The sequence below is a fragment of the Cricetulus griseus genome, chromosome 4, assembly GCF_003668045.3.
Source record: "Cricetulus griseus strain 17A/GY chromosome 4, alternate assembly CriGri-PICRH-1.0, whole genome shotgun sequence".
Taxonomy (NCBI): domain Eukaryota; kingdom Metazoa; phylum Chordata; class Mammalia; order Rodentia; family Cricetidae; genus Cricetulus; species Cricetulus griseus.
In genome coordinates, this window is record NC_048597.1 from 156064713 (window position 1) to 156081967 (window position 17255).

General features: G+C 48.8%; 1 protein-coding gene across 1 annotated transcript; it reads left to right on the forward strand.

The window, feature by feature from the left end:
• Window positions 1-1891: 1891 nt before the first annotated feature.
• Hyou1 (hypoxia up-regulated 1) lies at window positions 1892-14145 on the forward strand (the record flags this gene model as incomplete). Its single annotated transcript, NM_001246741.1, is given in 26 exon segments — window positions 1892-1936; window positions 2878-2975; window positions 3170-3263; window positions 3403-3481; window positions 3606-3760; window positions 3878-3954; window positions 4436-4617; window positions 4873-4988; window positions 6332-6524; window positions 6667-6801; window positions 6915-6997; window positions 7121-7253; window positions 7418-7605; window positions 7873-8011; window positions 9071-9131; window positions 9298-9377; window positions 9752-9937; window positions 10066-10238; window positions 10340-10427; window positions 10544-10666; window positions 10829-10962; window positions 11092-11176; window positions 11336-11576; window positions 11682-11732; window positions 13242-13292; window positions 13539-14145. Coding segments are annotated over 25 exon segments (3000 nt in total). The 5' UTR covers window positions 1892-1936; window positions 2878-2884.
• Between the last annotated feature and the right edge of the window lie 3110 nt (window positions 14146-17255).

Genomic DNA, 17255 nt, shown 5'->3' on the forward strand with positions numbered 1-17255 from the left:
TATCAGTTGAATATTATTTCTTGAAAGGTGCTTTTGATGGAATCCAAAGACCCAAATGTGCCAGGCAAGAGCTGTATTCCTGAGCTACATTTTCCCAGGCCTGAACCATTTCTAAAAAGAAATAGATGGCCTGAGCAGTGACAGTAGCAAAAGTTCCCTTAAGCACAGACACCAGACTTTCAGGTTTTGGGGGGTTTTTTTGTTTGTTTTTTTGTTTTGTTTTGTTTTGTTTTGGAGACAGTTTCTCTGTGGCTTTTGAAGCTGTCCTGAATAGCTCTTGTAGATCAGGCTGGTCTCAAACTCTGCCTGCCTCTGCCTCCAAGGCACTGGGATTAAAGGCGGGCGGCACCACTGCGCGGGTGAGACTTTCGGTTCTTAAACTTAATGAAAACTGGATAGAGAAGAGTGCGTTAAGCTCAGGCTTTGCAGAATCTGGAAATGACAGACGTGGCACCAGGGTTCCATCGCCAGAACTGAAGGAAAAAAATCAAAGAGCCACACATAGAAAAAGACTTGTGTGAACACTGGTATTAATTTAGTGAGGGCAGCCAACCTTTAACCAAAGTTTTGGTTTTTCGAGACAGGGTTTCTCTGTGTAGCTTTGGAGCCTATCCTGGCATTCGCTCTAGAGACCAGGCTGGCCTCGAACTCACAGAGATCCACCTGCCTCTGCCTCCCGAGTGCTGGGATTAAAGGCGTGCACCACCAACACCCGGCAAGGTTTTTTTTTTAAGATTTATTTTTATGGGCATTAGTAGTTTGTGTGTGTGTGTGTGTGTGTGTGTGTGTGTGTGTGTGTGTGTGTGTGTGTGTGTGTGTTGTTCAGCCCTAGGTGTCTTGGAAGTGCATTGGTGTTTTGCCTGCATGTATGTCTGTATGAGGGTGTCAGATGCCCTGCAACTGGAGTTACAAACAGTTGTAATGGATGCTGGGAATTGAATCCGGGTCCTAACCGCTGAGCCATGTCTCCAGCCCCAGTATTTCTAATTTCACCTGGATACTGACTTGGGGGCGGAGGGGGGGGAGTGGGGCGGTGCTGTAGAGTTTGTTCCCTCTTCAAGGATCGGATTTCCACTGGACCACAACTTAATAGAAAGGTGAGTGAGAAATCAAAGTAGCTGGGGAGATGGGTGCATTGTAACTTTAATTCCATGACCCAAGCAAGCACTTTAACAAAGGAAAACACAAGACTTAAGGGAACAGAAACAGACAAATGGATGATGTACATAATATGGTCAAGTTAATAAAAGCCTTTGGGGGGGGGCGGGGAGGATTCGAGGCAGGGTTTCTCTGTGGTTAAAAGCCTTGTTTTAATTGGAATATCGCCCCTCCTACTAATGGGGTTCCGAGTTAAAGCCAAGTTCTGTCACAAACATGGTTTATCTCTGGCCCATCAGGGAACATCATTTTTGTGGTTTAGGTTTCCTCGATGAAACGGGAAGGTTGGAGTAAAGCAGCGGTCCTCCGGTGTCTAGCCAAAGCCCGGGGCAGTTTAGAGCTGCCAAAGCACGCTTCTCTTTCGCGTCGCCGCAGCGAATGCAGGGCAGTTCCATTCCTTCGCACAGACGCCCCAAGTGATTTGAAGCGGTCGGAACACTCGGGCAGCGCCGGCTCGCACGCGGGGATCCGCTGGGCCTCGGCAACGAAGCGTCTAGCACTGAGGCTGGCACAAGTCCCGCGAGGAGCAGCCCGGCCGCGAACCGTGACGTGGCCCAATCAGCAGCCGGCGCTGGCGGTTTTGTTCCAACCGGTGCTCAGGCCCCGCGGCCGCCTCGGGGGCGGAGCCGGAGAAGGGGCGGGCCTATACGTGGCCCAATGGCGACGCGCGCAGGGCCGCAGGGGTGGGGCCAGGTGTGCGGCGCAGGGCCGGGCAGCCAAGGCGCCAATGAGCGTGCGCCGCGTCCGGGGCCGGCTGGTGCGCGAGACGCCGGGAGAGGTTGGTGGCTACTGTAACAGTTTGCAAACGGAGGGGGCTTGTGAAGGGCCTGGGGTTAGGGTCGTGCTGCTGGCCGTGTGGGTACGTGCGCGCCGCGTTGATCTCGGAGCGAGGGCCGCAGGAGCTGAAGGCCAGAGGGAGCGGGGGTGAGGATGGAGCCGCAGCCGGGCCGCGTCTCCTAGGGGAGGCAGCGTGCTAATTTCGGGGGCGGGCCGGTAGCGGGAGTGAGGGCCGCACGGATACCGGTGCCTTCGGCCCTGCAGTCCAGTCGCTGGGCTGTCTCCTCGCGCTCGGGGAGGGCCGAATCCATTTCCGGGAGTGGGATCTTCCACCTTCGTCAGGTGAGGTTTGGGTGAACACTCGCCCCTCCAGTAACCTTAGCCCGCACCGCGTCTGCGTGGGCAGCGGGGCCCAGGAGTGGGATGGGCAGAGAAGGTGGGCCGGGCAATACTCAAGGGATGCAGAGGAGGGATCAGGTCCTTCCATGCCAGCCATCCCCAACGTCATCACCTTCCAGTTCCTGTCCATGCCCAGTCTGTCTTTCCCCACCACCAGGGGAGCTCCAGGTCTGAGGTAGTTGAACAGGTTTCGAGGGTCCCTGGCCCAGCTCCAGGTGTCTGTCAGCGCGCACAGTGCTGTGGTGCCCCAGTTACTTGCCTTTGCGTAGACATAAAGAAGTCAAAGGCTCCTTCCTATTTGTCTAAAGATGTGGTGGAGCTAAGGATCCGGGCCCTTTTGCCTAGGTCGAAATATGGGACACTTGGGAGGATGTTTAGAATGACTGAAACTCCTCAGGAGGGAAGGGAAAGGAGTGTGGCTGCTCTGCCTTTAGCCAAAAGTGCAGCAGATAGGAATCTTAGAGCTTGTCTGTTCTGGGATGTGGCTGTGTTTCCTTCTTCACTCAGAGCATCCAGTTACAAGTGTTTTTCCTTCTCTGCAAGGGTCGCGATGGCAGCCACAGTGAGAAGGCAGAGGCCAAGGAGGCTTCTCTGTTGGACCTTGGTGGCTATCCTCTTGGCAGACCTGTTGGCACTGAGTGGTATGTACCTGGCAAAGGAATCAAAAGAATAAATTAGTAGTAAGAGGGTAAAAGGTGCCTACTTGGGTATGTCAGGTTGCCAGAGCTAGGCTTTTTCCTTTCTTTGCCATCTTTCTCCATAGAACAGAGACTACTTTATTAGATCAGGAAGATGTGAGAAGCAGAGATAATCATACTTTCTATTTTTCCTTCAGACACGTTGGCTGTGATGTCTGTGGATCTGGGCAGTGAATCCATGAAGGTGGCCATTGTCAAGCCTGGAGTGCCCATGGAGATTGTGTTGAACAAGTAAGGATAGATCTGTGTCAAGAGTGTGTATATAATTTGTAGTGTCCAAAACAGAATTGGGTATGTGAGAGCTGGAGGCTTCTGGGTTCATACCATGCTGCAGGAAGCTAGGCTAATGCTTTTTTTTTTTTTTTTTTAGGGAATCTCGGAGGAAAACACCAGTGACTGTGACCTTGAAAGAAAATGAAAGGTTTTTAGGTGACAGTGCAGCTGGCATGGTGAGTAGCAACCCCATAACCAGATTGGTTCCTCCAGAGGCTGGTGTCTTATCTGTCTTGATGATGTAAGAGGCAGGCTAAGCTGAATTTGGGTCTAAAAACCTGCTGGGTTTTCTCCTTTCAGGCCATCAAGAACCCAAAGGCTACACTCCGTTATTTCCAGCACCTCCTAGGAAAGCAGGCAGATAACCCTCATGTGGCCCTTTATCGGGACCGTTTCCCAGAACATGAGCTAAATATTGACCCACAGAGGCAGACTGTGCGCTTCCAGATCAGTCCGTGAGTGTCCAGTTGGGGAAGGTGGGCTCAGTAGCCCTCCTGGGCTCCTTGTTGGCATATATTCATGAGTTGGTCTTGGTGTTTTGCTTCCCTTGTTTCAACTCCTTCTCTCCTCAGGCAGCTGCAGTTCTCTCCTGAGGAGGTGTTGGGCATGGTTCTGAACTACTCCCGTTCCTTGGCTGAAGATTTTGCTGGTGAGTAGTTAAGATGGGACTAGTGGCAGTGAGGTTCACCAAAATCTGCAGTGACTTATCAAGCAGGGGCACTTTTATTTCTTAGCGAAAATTGGACTATGTCTGAAGATACATTTGATTGTCTTAAACTGTCAGGGAGACTAGTAAACACCCTGTAATGTATGAGATAGGCCCCAGCCAGAGAGAACTACCTGGCTCAGAGTCAGTCATACTCAATCTGGAAACCCTGGCCTGAGGTTTAGAGTTGGTGAGATCCTGATCTTTTGTCTTCTTTTATTCTTTTATTTTATTTTTTTAAGATTTTATTTATTTATTTATTTATTTATTGTGTATGCAACATTCTGCTTCCATGTATATCTGCACACCAGAAGAGGGCACCAGATCTCATTACAAATGGCTGTGAACCACCATGTGGTTGCTGGGAATTGAACTCAGGACCTCTGAGCCATCTCTCCAGCCCCTGATCTTTTGTCTTCTATAGAACAACCCATTAAGGATGCTGTGATCACCGTGCCAGCCTTTTTCAACCAGGCTGAGCGCCGAGCTGTGCTGCAGGCTGCTCGAATGGCTGGTCTCAAAGTGCTGCAGCTCATCAATGACAACACTGCCACTGCCCTCAGCTATGGTGTCTTCCGACGGAAAGATATCAATTCCACTGCACAGGTGAGCCAAGGAGGCCTCCTGACCACTTGATACACAAGGAGCTCAGTGTGAGATTGATTAGAGGGTCCTTGGCCCGTTGTACATCTTGTTTGCTTGGCCATCCTTGACAAAGTAGCAGTAGCTTCCTTTCAGTCCCCATTGAAACTAGTCAGCTTTATGGTAAAAGACGACAGCTCTTTGTTTCCAGGCAGGCAGGGGGACAGGCATCCTGCATTTGATAAGGTTCCCATGACAGTGCCCTTGGTGTCTCCACAGAATGTCATGTTCTATGATATGGGCTCAGGCAGCACCGTGTGCACCATTGTGACCTACCAAACAGTGAAGACTAAGGAGGCTGGGATGCAACCACAACTGCAGATCCGGGGTGTGGGGTAAGTTCCTAAGGCCTCAGGGGGTGCTTCCTGGATTTCAGGTGCTTTTTTCTGATCCCTGAAGGGACACCCTTCCTGGATACAGCGCCAGTTACTCTGGGAGGCTGCTCCCAAAGAAGAAGTGAAAGCAGGAGAGAGAGGGGGACAGTTCAGGGAGTTTGAAAAGCAGGGAACTTCCTGAACATGTTCTAAAGAAATCCATGAGAGTACATACAGGTTGAGGGTCAGGTGCAATTGCTTCTTGGCTTTCTTGACCTATATCACAGTCATTATTTCTCTTTCTTCCCCCCTTTCTTTTTCCTGAGGTTTAACTTAGAGTACATAGTACACAGAATGCTACATGAGCATTCTGCTATTGAACTATATATTTCTGGAATTTAGTGTGTTGACCAGGTTTGTGGAAAACTTCTGGCAGTCCTGCCTCTGCCTCCTGACCTACAGAATTAAACAACAACAACAAAAAAAAAAAACAAAAAAAACTTCCTAAACAAGGCATGGAGGTAGGAGACTCAGAAATTGTAAATCATCTTTAGCTATTTATAGAATCCTAGGCCAACCTAGAATACACGAGACCCCCTATGAAAAAACAAAATCTCTTTTCAGCTCCTCACTGTTGAGCTAGTAGGTTTTTTTAGGGTACTGATGTAAGAACAGCAGCTCAATAGTGGGGACTTACCTACTATTATTCATGGGCCCTCGTCTCAGTCCAGAGCACCGCGACAGAGATGAACAAATGAAATACCAGTGATCTCCTCATTGTGCCTGTTTGAGCCCTGCCTCCTGCAACTGTGGCTGAGCTCTTTGACCCTGTTTTGGAGATGGTCTCACTACATAGCTCACCTGTTTGGAACTCACAGAGATTTGCCTGTCTCTGCCTCCCAAGTGATGGGTTTAAAGGCGTGCGCCACCACTGCTGAGCTGGCCCTCTTTGCTCTCTTCTATCCTTAATCAACTCCAGCTGTTGTTGAGGTTTCAGTTTCAGTGTGCTGCTTCAGGGAACGTTTCTCTGCCTGCTCTGAGTAGTGCAGGCTTGTGTGTGTTCATCTGTTTTTCTTCATTCATTTTGAGATATGGTCTCACTATATAGCCCTGGCTAGTCTAGGAGTCTGTAGAGCAGACTAGCCTCAAACTCAATCTGCCTGCCTCTGCCTCCCTAATGCTGGGTGCTTCTTTTTTAAAACATTTTCTGTGATTTCCCATTGTTGACATTCAAATAGTTGATCCCCAATATCCTGAGTGAATAGATAGATGAGTTGCTACTCTGCATTGCTGTTGTCTCTTGAGCTAGTGGGAGGACCCTCTGTGTTCTTACTTACTCTTGACCTGCTCCCTTTCTTGAACAGGTTTGACCGAACCCTGGGGGGCTTAGAGATGGAGCTTCGGCTGCGAGAACACCTGGCGAAGCTCTTCAATGAGCAACGCAAGGGCCAGAAAGCCAAGGATGTTCGGGAAAATCCACGTGCTATGGCCAAGCTGCTTCGGGAAGCCAATCGCCTTAAAACCGTCTTGAGCGCTAATGCTGATCACATGGCACAGGTGCCCACGTGGGAGCTTGGTGGAGGGCAGGCTTGAGGCTCCTCTCCACGAGGCTGGAGGGCCTTTCTTCTTGAACTCTGTCTTCCTTTGCCCAGAGAAGAGGATCTAGTAAGAACCTCTAAACAGATACCTCTTCCCACAGATTGAGGGCTTGATGGATGATGTGGACTTCAAGGCGAAAGTGACTCGAGTGGAGTTCGAGGAGTTGTGTGCAGACTTGTTTGAAAGAGTGCCTGGGCCTGTTCAGCAGGCCCTCCAGAGTGCCGAGATGAGCTTGGTGAGGGCATGAGGGAGGCCAAGGTGCCCATAGGAGTGCATGGGATACCCAAAGGGAAAGGCCAGTTCTGAGAAAGGGCACTAACTCCTTTGTCTCCCCTTCCCCTTCTGCAGGATGAGATTGAACAGGTGATCCTGGTGGGTGGGGCCACTCGTGTTCCCAAAGTTCAAGAGGTGCTGCTAAAGGCTGTGGGCAAGTGAGTATGGTGTGGGGACTAGGTATGGAGTCTAGTTCTGCCTAGCTGTAGGCTGGGCAGCTACAGGAGTGAGTGGGGGAGACTCACTCCCCGGTGGATAATGCTGAAGCTTGTGTCTCCTAGGGAGGAACTAGGAAAGAACATCAATGCAGATGAAGCAGCTGCCATGGGGGCTGTGTACCAGGCAGCAGCACTCAGCAAAGCCTTCAAGGTGAAGCCGTTTGTTGTGCGGGATGCCGTCATCTACCCCATCCTGGTAAGCTTGCCCAGGGGGCATGCTCCCTTTGCTTCTCCAAGTGAGATCTCTGTTCACCTCAATTTACCCCTTTTTCTTTATACCAAGAGAGATTCCAAGCTCTCTCTCCTACCCACAGAACCTTCCCTGGTTCTTCACTGCACTTCTCTTTGCCTGTTGTGTAGGTGGAGTTCACAAGGGAAGTGGAGGAGGAACCTGGGGTTCGAAGCCTGAAGCACAATAAACGTGTGCTCTTCTCCCGAATGGGGCCCTACCCTCAGCGCAAAGTCATCACCTTTAACCGCTACAGCCATGATTTCAACTTTCACATCAACTACGGTGACCTGGGCTTCCTGGGGCCTGAGGATCTTCGGTGAGGGGCGGGGGCAGGATGGCTCCTCCAGAGAGTGTGGGAGGTGTGCCTGCCAGATGAATGACAAGGATGGGGAGGGAGTGTGGGACTTAGAGGGCTGAAGGTGGGTCAGGGTCAAGGTGTGAACAGCCTGTCATGGAGAGAGAGTCCATCGTTCTGAGTGTCCTGTCTAGAGCCCCAGATATCTCATGCCAGCAGGCCACATGGTCTGGAGTTGGGGTTGGGGCAGATGGGTCTCCTCAAACTCTTCTTTTCCTTCCCAACCAGGGTATTTGGCTCTCAAAATCTGACTACAGTGAAGCTAAAAGGTGTTGGAGAGAGCTTCAAGAAATATCCCGACTATGAGTCCAAAGGCATCAAGGCCCACTTCAACCTGGATGAGAGTGGGGTGCTCAGTTTAGACAGGGTGAGAGCAAAAGGGAACCCTTATCAGAGGTTCCTTTGCACCCCACCCCCTCCCAGAGTGGGTTCCATAGGCTAAGCACAAAGCGTTTTGGGAGCAGATGGAATGAATCTTGGCTTTAAACACAGTGCAACAGTGGGGATCTTTGTGGCCACCGTGTTTTGGTGGTCACTGTAACTTGATTACCCCTTAACAATTTTTGAGTATTTGTTTATATGATGGGGTTGGGGTGCAAGCATGCCACAGTACACATGAAGGCCAGAGGAAATGAGTTGGTTTTCTTTTACCTTTAATGAGAATAAGTACCTTTTACCTACTAAGCCATTTTGCCAGCCCAGAGAACTCCCCACCCCACCCCTCCTTTTTTATTTTTTATTTATATTATTTTATTTATTTAATTTTTGAGATGGGGTTTCTCTGTGTATCCCTGGCTGCCCTAGAACTCTCTGTAGACCAGGGCTGGGCTCTGATTCAGAGATCTGCCTGCCTCTGCTTCCCAAGTGCTGGGAGGAAAGGCATGCACCACCACTGCCCAGCTGAGAAACCCCTTTTTAAATTTAATTTAAAATAAAATATGTATGGATATTTTACCTGCACATATGTCTGCATCATATGTGTGTCTGATGCTCAAGGAGACCAAAAGAGGGTGTCAGATGATCTGGAACTGGAGTTGGAGCCGCCTTGTCAGTGCTGGGTGTATACCTGGGTTCTCTGGAAAATCAGCCCACGTTGTTAGCTGCTGAGCCAGTTCTTCAGCCCCCAGATAAGCCCATTTCTAAAGAGTAATTTTGAGTTAATATCTTCTGGCACACTGGGAAACTGTGGTCCATTGTATTATGTATTACCAAGTGGAGACATGGAGGGATGTAAGGAAAGAGTGAGAGACTATCCTGGGAGGGCTGGCACTTAAAGGTGGTGTGGCTATCTAGGAGTCTTAGAAAAGGAAAGTGGGGAAGTGGTCCCACACACAGCTGCAAGTCATCCTGTATTCCTAGTGCATGCTTAAGCAATGTACAGTGTGGGTTACTATACAGTTCTTATATTGAACCTATTTCAAAATAGGTGGAGTCTGTATTTGAGACCCTGGTGGAGGACAGCCCAGAAGAAGAATCTACTCTTACCAGTAAGATACAAATGGGCTCCTGTGTGAGCACGCACATGTGCGTGAGCAATCGAGAGTAGACACGCATGTGTGCTTGGGGAGGCAGTGGCATTGTTGGAGTAGGGAGTGGTTCACAGTGCCCACAGGCTTGATTTCCTCTTGAACCTCTGGGCTTCTTTCATTCTAGAGCTTGGCAACACCATATCCAGCCTGTTTGGAGGTGGTACCTCGTCAGATGCCAAAGAGAATGGTACTGATGCTGTACAGGTAAGGGCAAAGAAGCATAGGAAATAGCAAAGGGGTGGAGCTGGGGTAGTGTAGGCAGAATCAGGTGGGCATCACAGTTGCCTGAACTTCAGTGGTCCTCATCTTGTCTCAGCTTATGTCAGGTTGCCCTACTCCTGCTCCATCAGACTAGGAGCCTGTACCAGACGTAAGAGTTATTGTTCTCATTCCCACCTACCTTCCCTTTGTTCACTTGTATCGCTGCAAATCCCAGCAGTGCCTTTTTGCCCACAGGTGTCATTTGCTTTTCCCCAAGCTTTATTCTGAGCAGTGTTTCCAAGTAGATGAGTTGATATGGTCAAGGCTAAGTATGGCCATCAGCTCAGCTAGTGCTGTATATCTGTACTGTTTCCCAGGAGGAAGAGGAAAGCCCTACTGAGGGGAGCAAGGATGAACCTGGAGAGCAGGGGGACCTTAAGGAGGAAACTGAAGCCCCTGTGGAAGATACCTCTCAGCCTCCACCCCCTGAGCCTAAGGGTGATGCAGCTCCTGAGGGAGAAAAACCTGATGAAAAAGAAAGTGGGGGAAAGTCTGAAGCTCAGGTGAGCTACCTGCAGCAGAAGACGGTGGAACCCAGGGGCTAATGAGTAAATGGGAGCTGCTTTGTCAGTGCCCCATGGAGGATGGGGCAGCTAATGTTTTTCCTGTCATTACTACCCTTTCTACTCAGAAGCCCGAAGAGAAGGGGCAGTCAGGGCCTGAGGGTGTCCCTCCAGCTCCTGAAGAAGAAAAAAAGCAGAAACCTGCCCGGAAGCAGAAAATGGTAGAGGAGATAGGTGTGGAGCTGGCTGTCTTGGACCTGCCAGACTTGCCAGAGGATGAGCTGGCTCATTCTGTGAAGAAGTAAGTGTTGCGTATGTGTGGAAGGTGGGCAGGGTGTGGAAAGGCTGGAAGGACTCCAAGGTCCAGCCCCACCTTAACCCTGCCTTTTGTTCATCCCACAGACTTGAGGACTTGACCCTCAGAGACCTGGAAAAGCAGGAAAGAGAGAAAGCTGCCAACAGCTTGGAAGCTTTTATCTTTGAGACCCAGGTTAGCAGGCAAGAAACAGCAAGCATTCCCTGCTCCCGGAACTTGCACTTGGGGGCATGTGGCTCTGTTCCTTGCCCCAAAGCTCACTGCATGCATGGATTTGTGTCCTTTACTAGGACAAGCTCTACCAGCCTGAGTACCAGGAAGTGTCCACTGAAGAACAGCGGGAGGAGATCTCTGGGAAACTCAGCGCCACTTCTACCTGGCTGGAGGACGAGGGGTTCGGAGCCACAACTGTGGTGAGGGCCTTTCTGGGATATGGCAGATGGCAGACGGGAGTGCTGGCCTTCCCTCCTAGATCATAGTACAAAGAACTGGGGTGTCAGGCCAGGAAGCAAGATGCAGGACTGGGTCCACGGGGCTCCTGCTACCACTTCAGCCCTCCTTCTTATGTCCATCAGATGTTGAAGGAGAAGCTGGCTGAACTGAAAAAACTGTGCCAAGGGCTGTTTTTTCGGGTGGAAGAGCGCAGAAAATGGCCTGAACGGCTTTCAGCTCTGGATAATCTCCTCAACCACTCCAGCATTTTCCTCAAGTACGCATGCCCTGCATCCTTTCTTCCCTTGTAATCCTGCTGAGACCACAATTCCCCTTTTTGTCAGCTACCTGTTCCTCCGGCCCAGGACCTCTGCAGTAGCCTGATCTTCTCCTCTTTGGCTTCTAGGGGTGCCCGGCTCATCCCAGAGATGGACCAGATCTTCACTGAGGTGGAGATGACAACGTTAGAGAAAGTCATCAATGACACCTGGGTAATCACTTTGGCTATGTGACTGGACACTTTAGCTGGTACCCTGGGACACTGAGGGTGGCGGGGTGATTTTCAGTCAGCAGGAATTGCCTTAACTGGTTGAAAGTGTCACCTGCCAAATCCATGGCTAGTTCTGAATCTTCCCTGACCTCACCGACAGGCCTGGAAGAATGCAACTCTGGCTGAGCAGGCTAAGCTTCCTGCCACAGAGAAGCCTGTGCTGCTTTCAAAAGACATTGAGGCCAAGATGATGGCCCTGGACCGTGAGGTACAGTATCTGCTCAATAAGGCCAAGTTTACCAAGCCCCGGCCACGACCCAAGGACAAGAATGGCACCCGGACAGAACCTCCCCTCAATGCTACTGCTGGTGACCAAGAGGAGAAGGTCATTCCACCTGCAGGTGAGGGGAAAGGGTGTTTGGTTTGTTTCAGTCACCGTGGACAAAGAAAAGCCGCCCATGTCTCCTAAGGCTGCCGCTAACTCTTAACTTTTGGTTTCCCTCTAGGTCAGCCTGAAGAGGCAAAGCCCATTTTAGAACCTGACAAAGAAGAGACTAGTGAGTTGGGGAAACTGGTTTGGAATGGGATATTTCATAAATCTGGGGGCAGGCAAACTGGCAGACATAGCCCATTTCCAGTCAGCCCATGAATTATGGTTGGCCTTTAATTTTTAAAAGTATTGATATTTTTTAAGACATTGTTTCTCTGTAGCTTTGTAGATCAGGCTGGCCTCGAACTCACATAGATCCACCTGCCTCTGCCTCCCGAGTGCTGGGTCTAAAGGCGTGCCGGGTTTTTTTTTTTATCTTAAAGCAAAGATTTTTCTGGGCATGGTGGTACTTTCCTTAGTCCCAGTACAGGAGAGGCAGAGACAGGATCTCTGAGTTTGAGGCCAGCCTGGTCTACAGAGTAAGTTCCAGGACAGCCAAAGCTACTGAGAGATGGTTAGTTCAGCTGTTAACACTTACTGCTCTTGCAGGGGACCCAGGTTCACTTCCCAGCACCCTCATTATGGCTCATAACCTTCTGTAACTTTAGTTCTAGGGGTTTCAGTGCTCTCTTCTGTCTTTGCAGGCACAATACTCGCATAAAATGAATATATCTAATTTTTTAAGATTAAGCTGTGCAGTGGTGGCACACGCCTTTAGTCCCAGCGCTCGGGAGGCAGAGGCAGGCAGATCTCTGGTCTACAAGAGCTAGTACCAGGACAGCCTCCAAAGCCACATAGAAACCCTGTCTCGAAAATCCAAACAAACAAATAACTAAATAAAAATTAAGAATTGTGTGGGCTGCCAGAGAAGCTAGGAAACAAGGAGGACCCTTAGAGAGACATACTTGGTCCCCTGGAGAAGGGGAAAGGGTCAAGATCCTCTGAGCAAATTGAGAGCACAGGAAAAGGGGGGGAAGGAGCTAGGAGAATGAGAAGGTAAGAAGAGGAAGGATGCAGAGGTCATGAGGGAGCAGAAAGGTTGAGTCAGGGGAAGAATAGAAGAAAGGATATGTGATAGGTAGGGTTTTAGTTGCGGGGGTTGGGGGGTGGTAGGGGAGGAATCCCAGCACTCGGGAGGCAGAGGCAGGCGGATCTCTGTGAGTTCGAGACCAGCCTGGTCTACAAGAGCTAGTTCCAGGATAGCCTCCAAAGCCACAGAGAAACCCTGTCTCGAAAAAACCAAAAATCTTGTTTCTAATTCAAATAAAAAAAAAAAATCTGGAAAAAAAAAAAAAGAATTGTGTTGGAAAGGGGACTAGAGAGATAAATGCCTCGATGCTTAAGAGTTCTGGCTGCTCTTCCAGAGAATCCAGTTTGTATTTCTAGCACCTTCATGATGGCTCACAGTTGTCTGTACTTCCACTTGTAGAGGATCCAAGCCCTCTTCTGGTCTCTGAGGCACATATATAGTGTGCAGACATACGTGCGGGCAAACACCCATAATTATTAAATTTTTTTTTTTTTTTTTTAAAGCAGAGACCCTAAATATGTCTCACGTGTCATTTACCATCTGGATTTGTATCCTTTATTGGCATCTCACTTCTTTAGTGACTGACTTTTTCCTTCTCACATGCAGCTACGGAACCAACAGACTCTGAGCCTCTGGAATTAGGAGGTCCTGGAGCAGGTAAGAGTGAAACATGAGCCGGGCGTTGGTGGCACACCTTTAATCCCAGCACTCGGGAGGCAGGCGGATCTCTGTGAGCCAGCCTGGTCTACAAGAGCTAGTTCCAGGACAGCCTCGAACCCCCCCAAAAAATAAGTGAAACATGGGGTGTTGGGCAGCTTGTTAGGGATGGAAGGAAAGAAAGGAACAGACTGTTGAGCCTTATGCCCTATCCTCTCTCCCTTTTCTTTCTCCACCACCCAACAGAATCTGAACCGAAAGAGCAGACAGCAGGACAGAAGCGGTCTTCGAAGAATGATGAACTATAACCCCCCCCCTCCTGTATCCCCACTGTCTCGCCTCCAGCCCCTTCTCCTACCACCTCTATTTATTATACATCAGGGTTGGGGCAAGGGGTGGGTTTTGCCCTTAGGGGCTCAAGTTCCTTCTCTCAGCTGACACAGGAGGTGGCTGCTCAGCAGTCCTTCTGGAATAGCTCCATGAGTGAAATGATCTAGTTCTGTCCCCAGCTCCACGCTCTGGTCTCCTACTCTCTGGCCCTGTGTTTGGGAAAAATCACTATTGTGTCTTAATTGTTTGCCTGTGGGTAAATGAGAGAATGGCTGCCAGTGGTTGTTGGAGACCTGGTAATGGGAAGGATATTTTGGGACACTAGAGTGCCCAGTCTTCTCTGAGTATCATTTCATTCTTTGCTGTTCCACAAAATCAGTGTCCTGTTTGGGCCAGTGTCTACAGAGCCTCATCACCACCTTTGGCTTCCCAGTGCCTCTTTTTCTCTTCTGTGTCTTCTCTTTCCCCTGCCCTTCCTCCTTGGCTCTTCTGTCTGTCTTTGCCTTCCCAGTACAGATTGGGCTGTAGTCTTCTAGCCCAAAGCCTTTCATCATCCGGACTGTGTAGAGTAAATATGTTCTTATGGTTCATGCGCCCCCTGGTGGCTGGAGCAAGTAAGAAGGGGCTGCACTGTCAGTGGAAGGAGAGAATGTGAAAGCCTTGTAGCCCCTACTGTGGGTTTTGGGGCCAAGGAAAGTGCGGAAGTGGTTGGCAAGGGTGCAAGTATCTTGCAGGCACTTGGAATCCTTATCCCCAGTTCCTTTGACACCTACCCCTTCTCTCTTGCTCTTTCCTGCTTCCCCCTGGGCTGACCAAAAACGTGCTATCTACTGTGAGCCCCTTTTCCAAGACTCTGAGGGACTAGAGACCATGGTGTGAATGTAAAAATGTCACCTCACTCTCAGGCAAGCTTTGTGGGTAAAGAAGAGAGTCATGGTTCAACTCCCCAGTGTACTTGCTAGGAGGGGAAGCCTCTTACCCATGATGCCCATGTCTAGAGTGCCTGTCCTCCAGTATTGCACCTGTAGCAGGAGCTAGGGCTACCCCACTTCTGGGACAAAGCAAACCTGGTATGTCAGTCATTTTGTCTTTTCTTCCCCCCTCCCACCCTACTCCCCTTTTTGCCACATTGGCAGAGAGACCTAAAGGTCCTATATAGTCCCCTTCCCTTCCTGTGTGTTTGAGTTCTTTCATTAGCAGTTCAGGCTGGTTAGACAGGTTTGAATCAAATTGTACTTTGTTCCATTGTTAATTGAGAAACTGTTTCAATAAAATATTCTTTTCTATAAATTGTGTTTTGCTCCCCCCCCCCTTTTTTTTTCTTCAAGAAAGGGTTTCTTATGGAACCCTGGCCATTTATAGAATTTGTTCTGTAGAGCAGGCCGGCCTCGAACTCACAGAAATCCACCTGCTTCTGCCTTCTGAGTGCTGGGATAAAGGTATGCAACAACACCACCTGCCAGTATGCATTTCTGACACACTCATGACTTACGTGTATGTGTGTTGAGTGTGATTATGTGGTTGTATGGGAGAGTGTCTTTGTTTTTACATCTATCCAGCCCCAAATTGAAATTGGAGTTTAATGATGCCAGCAACTAGCTTTCAAATGGCTTGACAATCGGCATATTTATGTATGTTTATGCAGAGACAATAGGTAAACTTTACAGTGTTAACATTTGTTGAGAAGTTAATTCTTGAAACTTTGAAGTAGGTTTGCAACTTTCCCATATTAATCTGAGTAGTAGGTACAGGGTAGTTACATAAACACGGATGGGGAGAACTTAATTGTCCCTACATCTCACGTTTGATGACTAAAGAGTTTTTGTGTTTTATTTATTTTTTTAAATTTTATTTATTATGTATACAATGCTCTGCCTGCATGTATGCCTGCAGGCAGGAAGAGGGCACCAGATCTCATTACAGATGGTTGTGAGCCACCATGTATGTGGTTGCTGGGAATTGAACTAAGGACATCTGGAAGAGCAGAGAGTACTCCTAACCTCTGAGCCATCTCTCCAGCCCCTTGTGTTTTATTTTTTAAGATTTATCTTAACATGGAATAAAAGCCAGATTTTTTGAATTTTTTTTTTATTTTATGTGCATTGGTGTGTCTGTGTGAGGGTGTCAGATCTTGGAGTTAAAGACAGTTGTGAACTGCCATGTGGGTGCTGGGAATTGAACCCTGGTCCTCTGCAAGAGCAGCCAGTGCTCTTAACCACTAAGCCATCTCTCTAGCCCTAAAAGAGTTCTAGGTTTTTGGTTTGGGTTTTTTTGGTTTTTCGAGACAGGGTTTCTCTGTGAAACAGTTCTGGATGTCCTGGAACCTGCTCTGTATACCAGGCTGGCCTTGAATTCACACAGATCAGCCTGCCTCCACCTCCCAAGTGCTGGGATTAAAGGCAGGTGCCACCATCACCCAGTTTAAAAGCCAGAGTTTTAAAATTTCATTTTTTTCTGTGCACATAGACATGTGTGCATGTCTCTGCTTTCCACTTGTCCATGCAGGTGCTTATAGAAGCCAGAAGAGGGTGCTAGATCACATAGAACTGGAGCTAGATGATTGTAAGCCACCCAGCCTAGGTACATGATCCAAACCCAGGTCCTCTGGAAGAAAGTACTCCTAGAAAGCTTTTTTTTCTTCTTTTGGCTTTTCGGGACAGGATTTCTCTATTGTTTTGGAGGTTGTCCTGGAACTCGATCTGTAGACCAGGCCAGCCTCAAACTCACAGAGATCTGCCTGCTTCTGCCTCCCGAGTGATGGGATTAAAGTCATGTGCCACCAACGCCTGGCTAGAAAGCTCTCTTAACCACTGAGTCATCCCTCCACCCCCAATTAAATTTTTTCTTTAATTGTATGTATATGTGTGAGTGTGTATACATATATATGTACAGATGCCTGATGACCCCAAAGGGGCTGCTTACAGATGGTTATGAGCTGTCCCATGTGGGTGCTCTAGAATATATTCACAATTGCTAAACCATCTCTGTCTTCCAAAACTGAGTAAGGGAATCTCCCATTCCAACACACACACACAGGCTCCTGTGTCAAATCTATAGCCTTAGACATACTAAAGGAACCGTAGCCTAGGGCTTGCTTTGTGGGCTGGAGAGATGGTCAGAGGTTAAGAGCACTGACTGCTCTGCCAGAGGTCCTGAGTTCAATTCCCAGCAACCACATGGCCATCCGTAATGAGATCTGGTGTGCTTCCATACATGGAAGCAGAATGTTGTATACATAAAAAAAAAAAAAAATTAAATCTTAAGAAAGAAAGAGAAAGAAAGAAACTTGCTTTGTAGACCAGGCTGTCTTCAAACTCATATTCCCCGTCTACCCCCCAAGTGCTAGGATTAAAGGCCTGTGCCACCAGGCCCTGGAGCTTGCTATTGAAGGACTACAGTCCTTGGTTCTGTCTCTGCTTAAGAGCACAGAGCCTGGTATAAATCAGGCTTCAGTTGATATTATAAACCAGGCTTCAGCCGAGCGTTGGTGGTGCACGCCTTTATTTATTTATTTATTTATTTATTTTGGTTTTTCGAGACAGTGTTCTCTGTGGCTTTAGAGACTGTCCTGGAACTAGCTCTTGTAGACCAGGCTGACCTCGAACTCACAGAGATCCACCTGCCTCTGCCTCC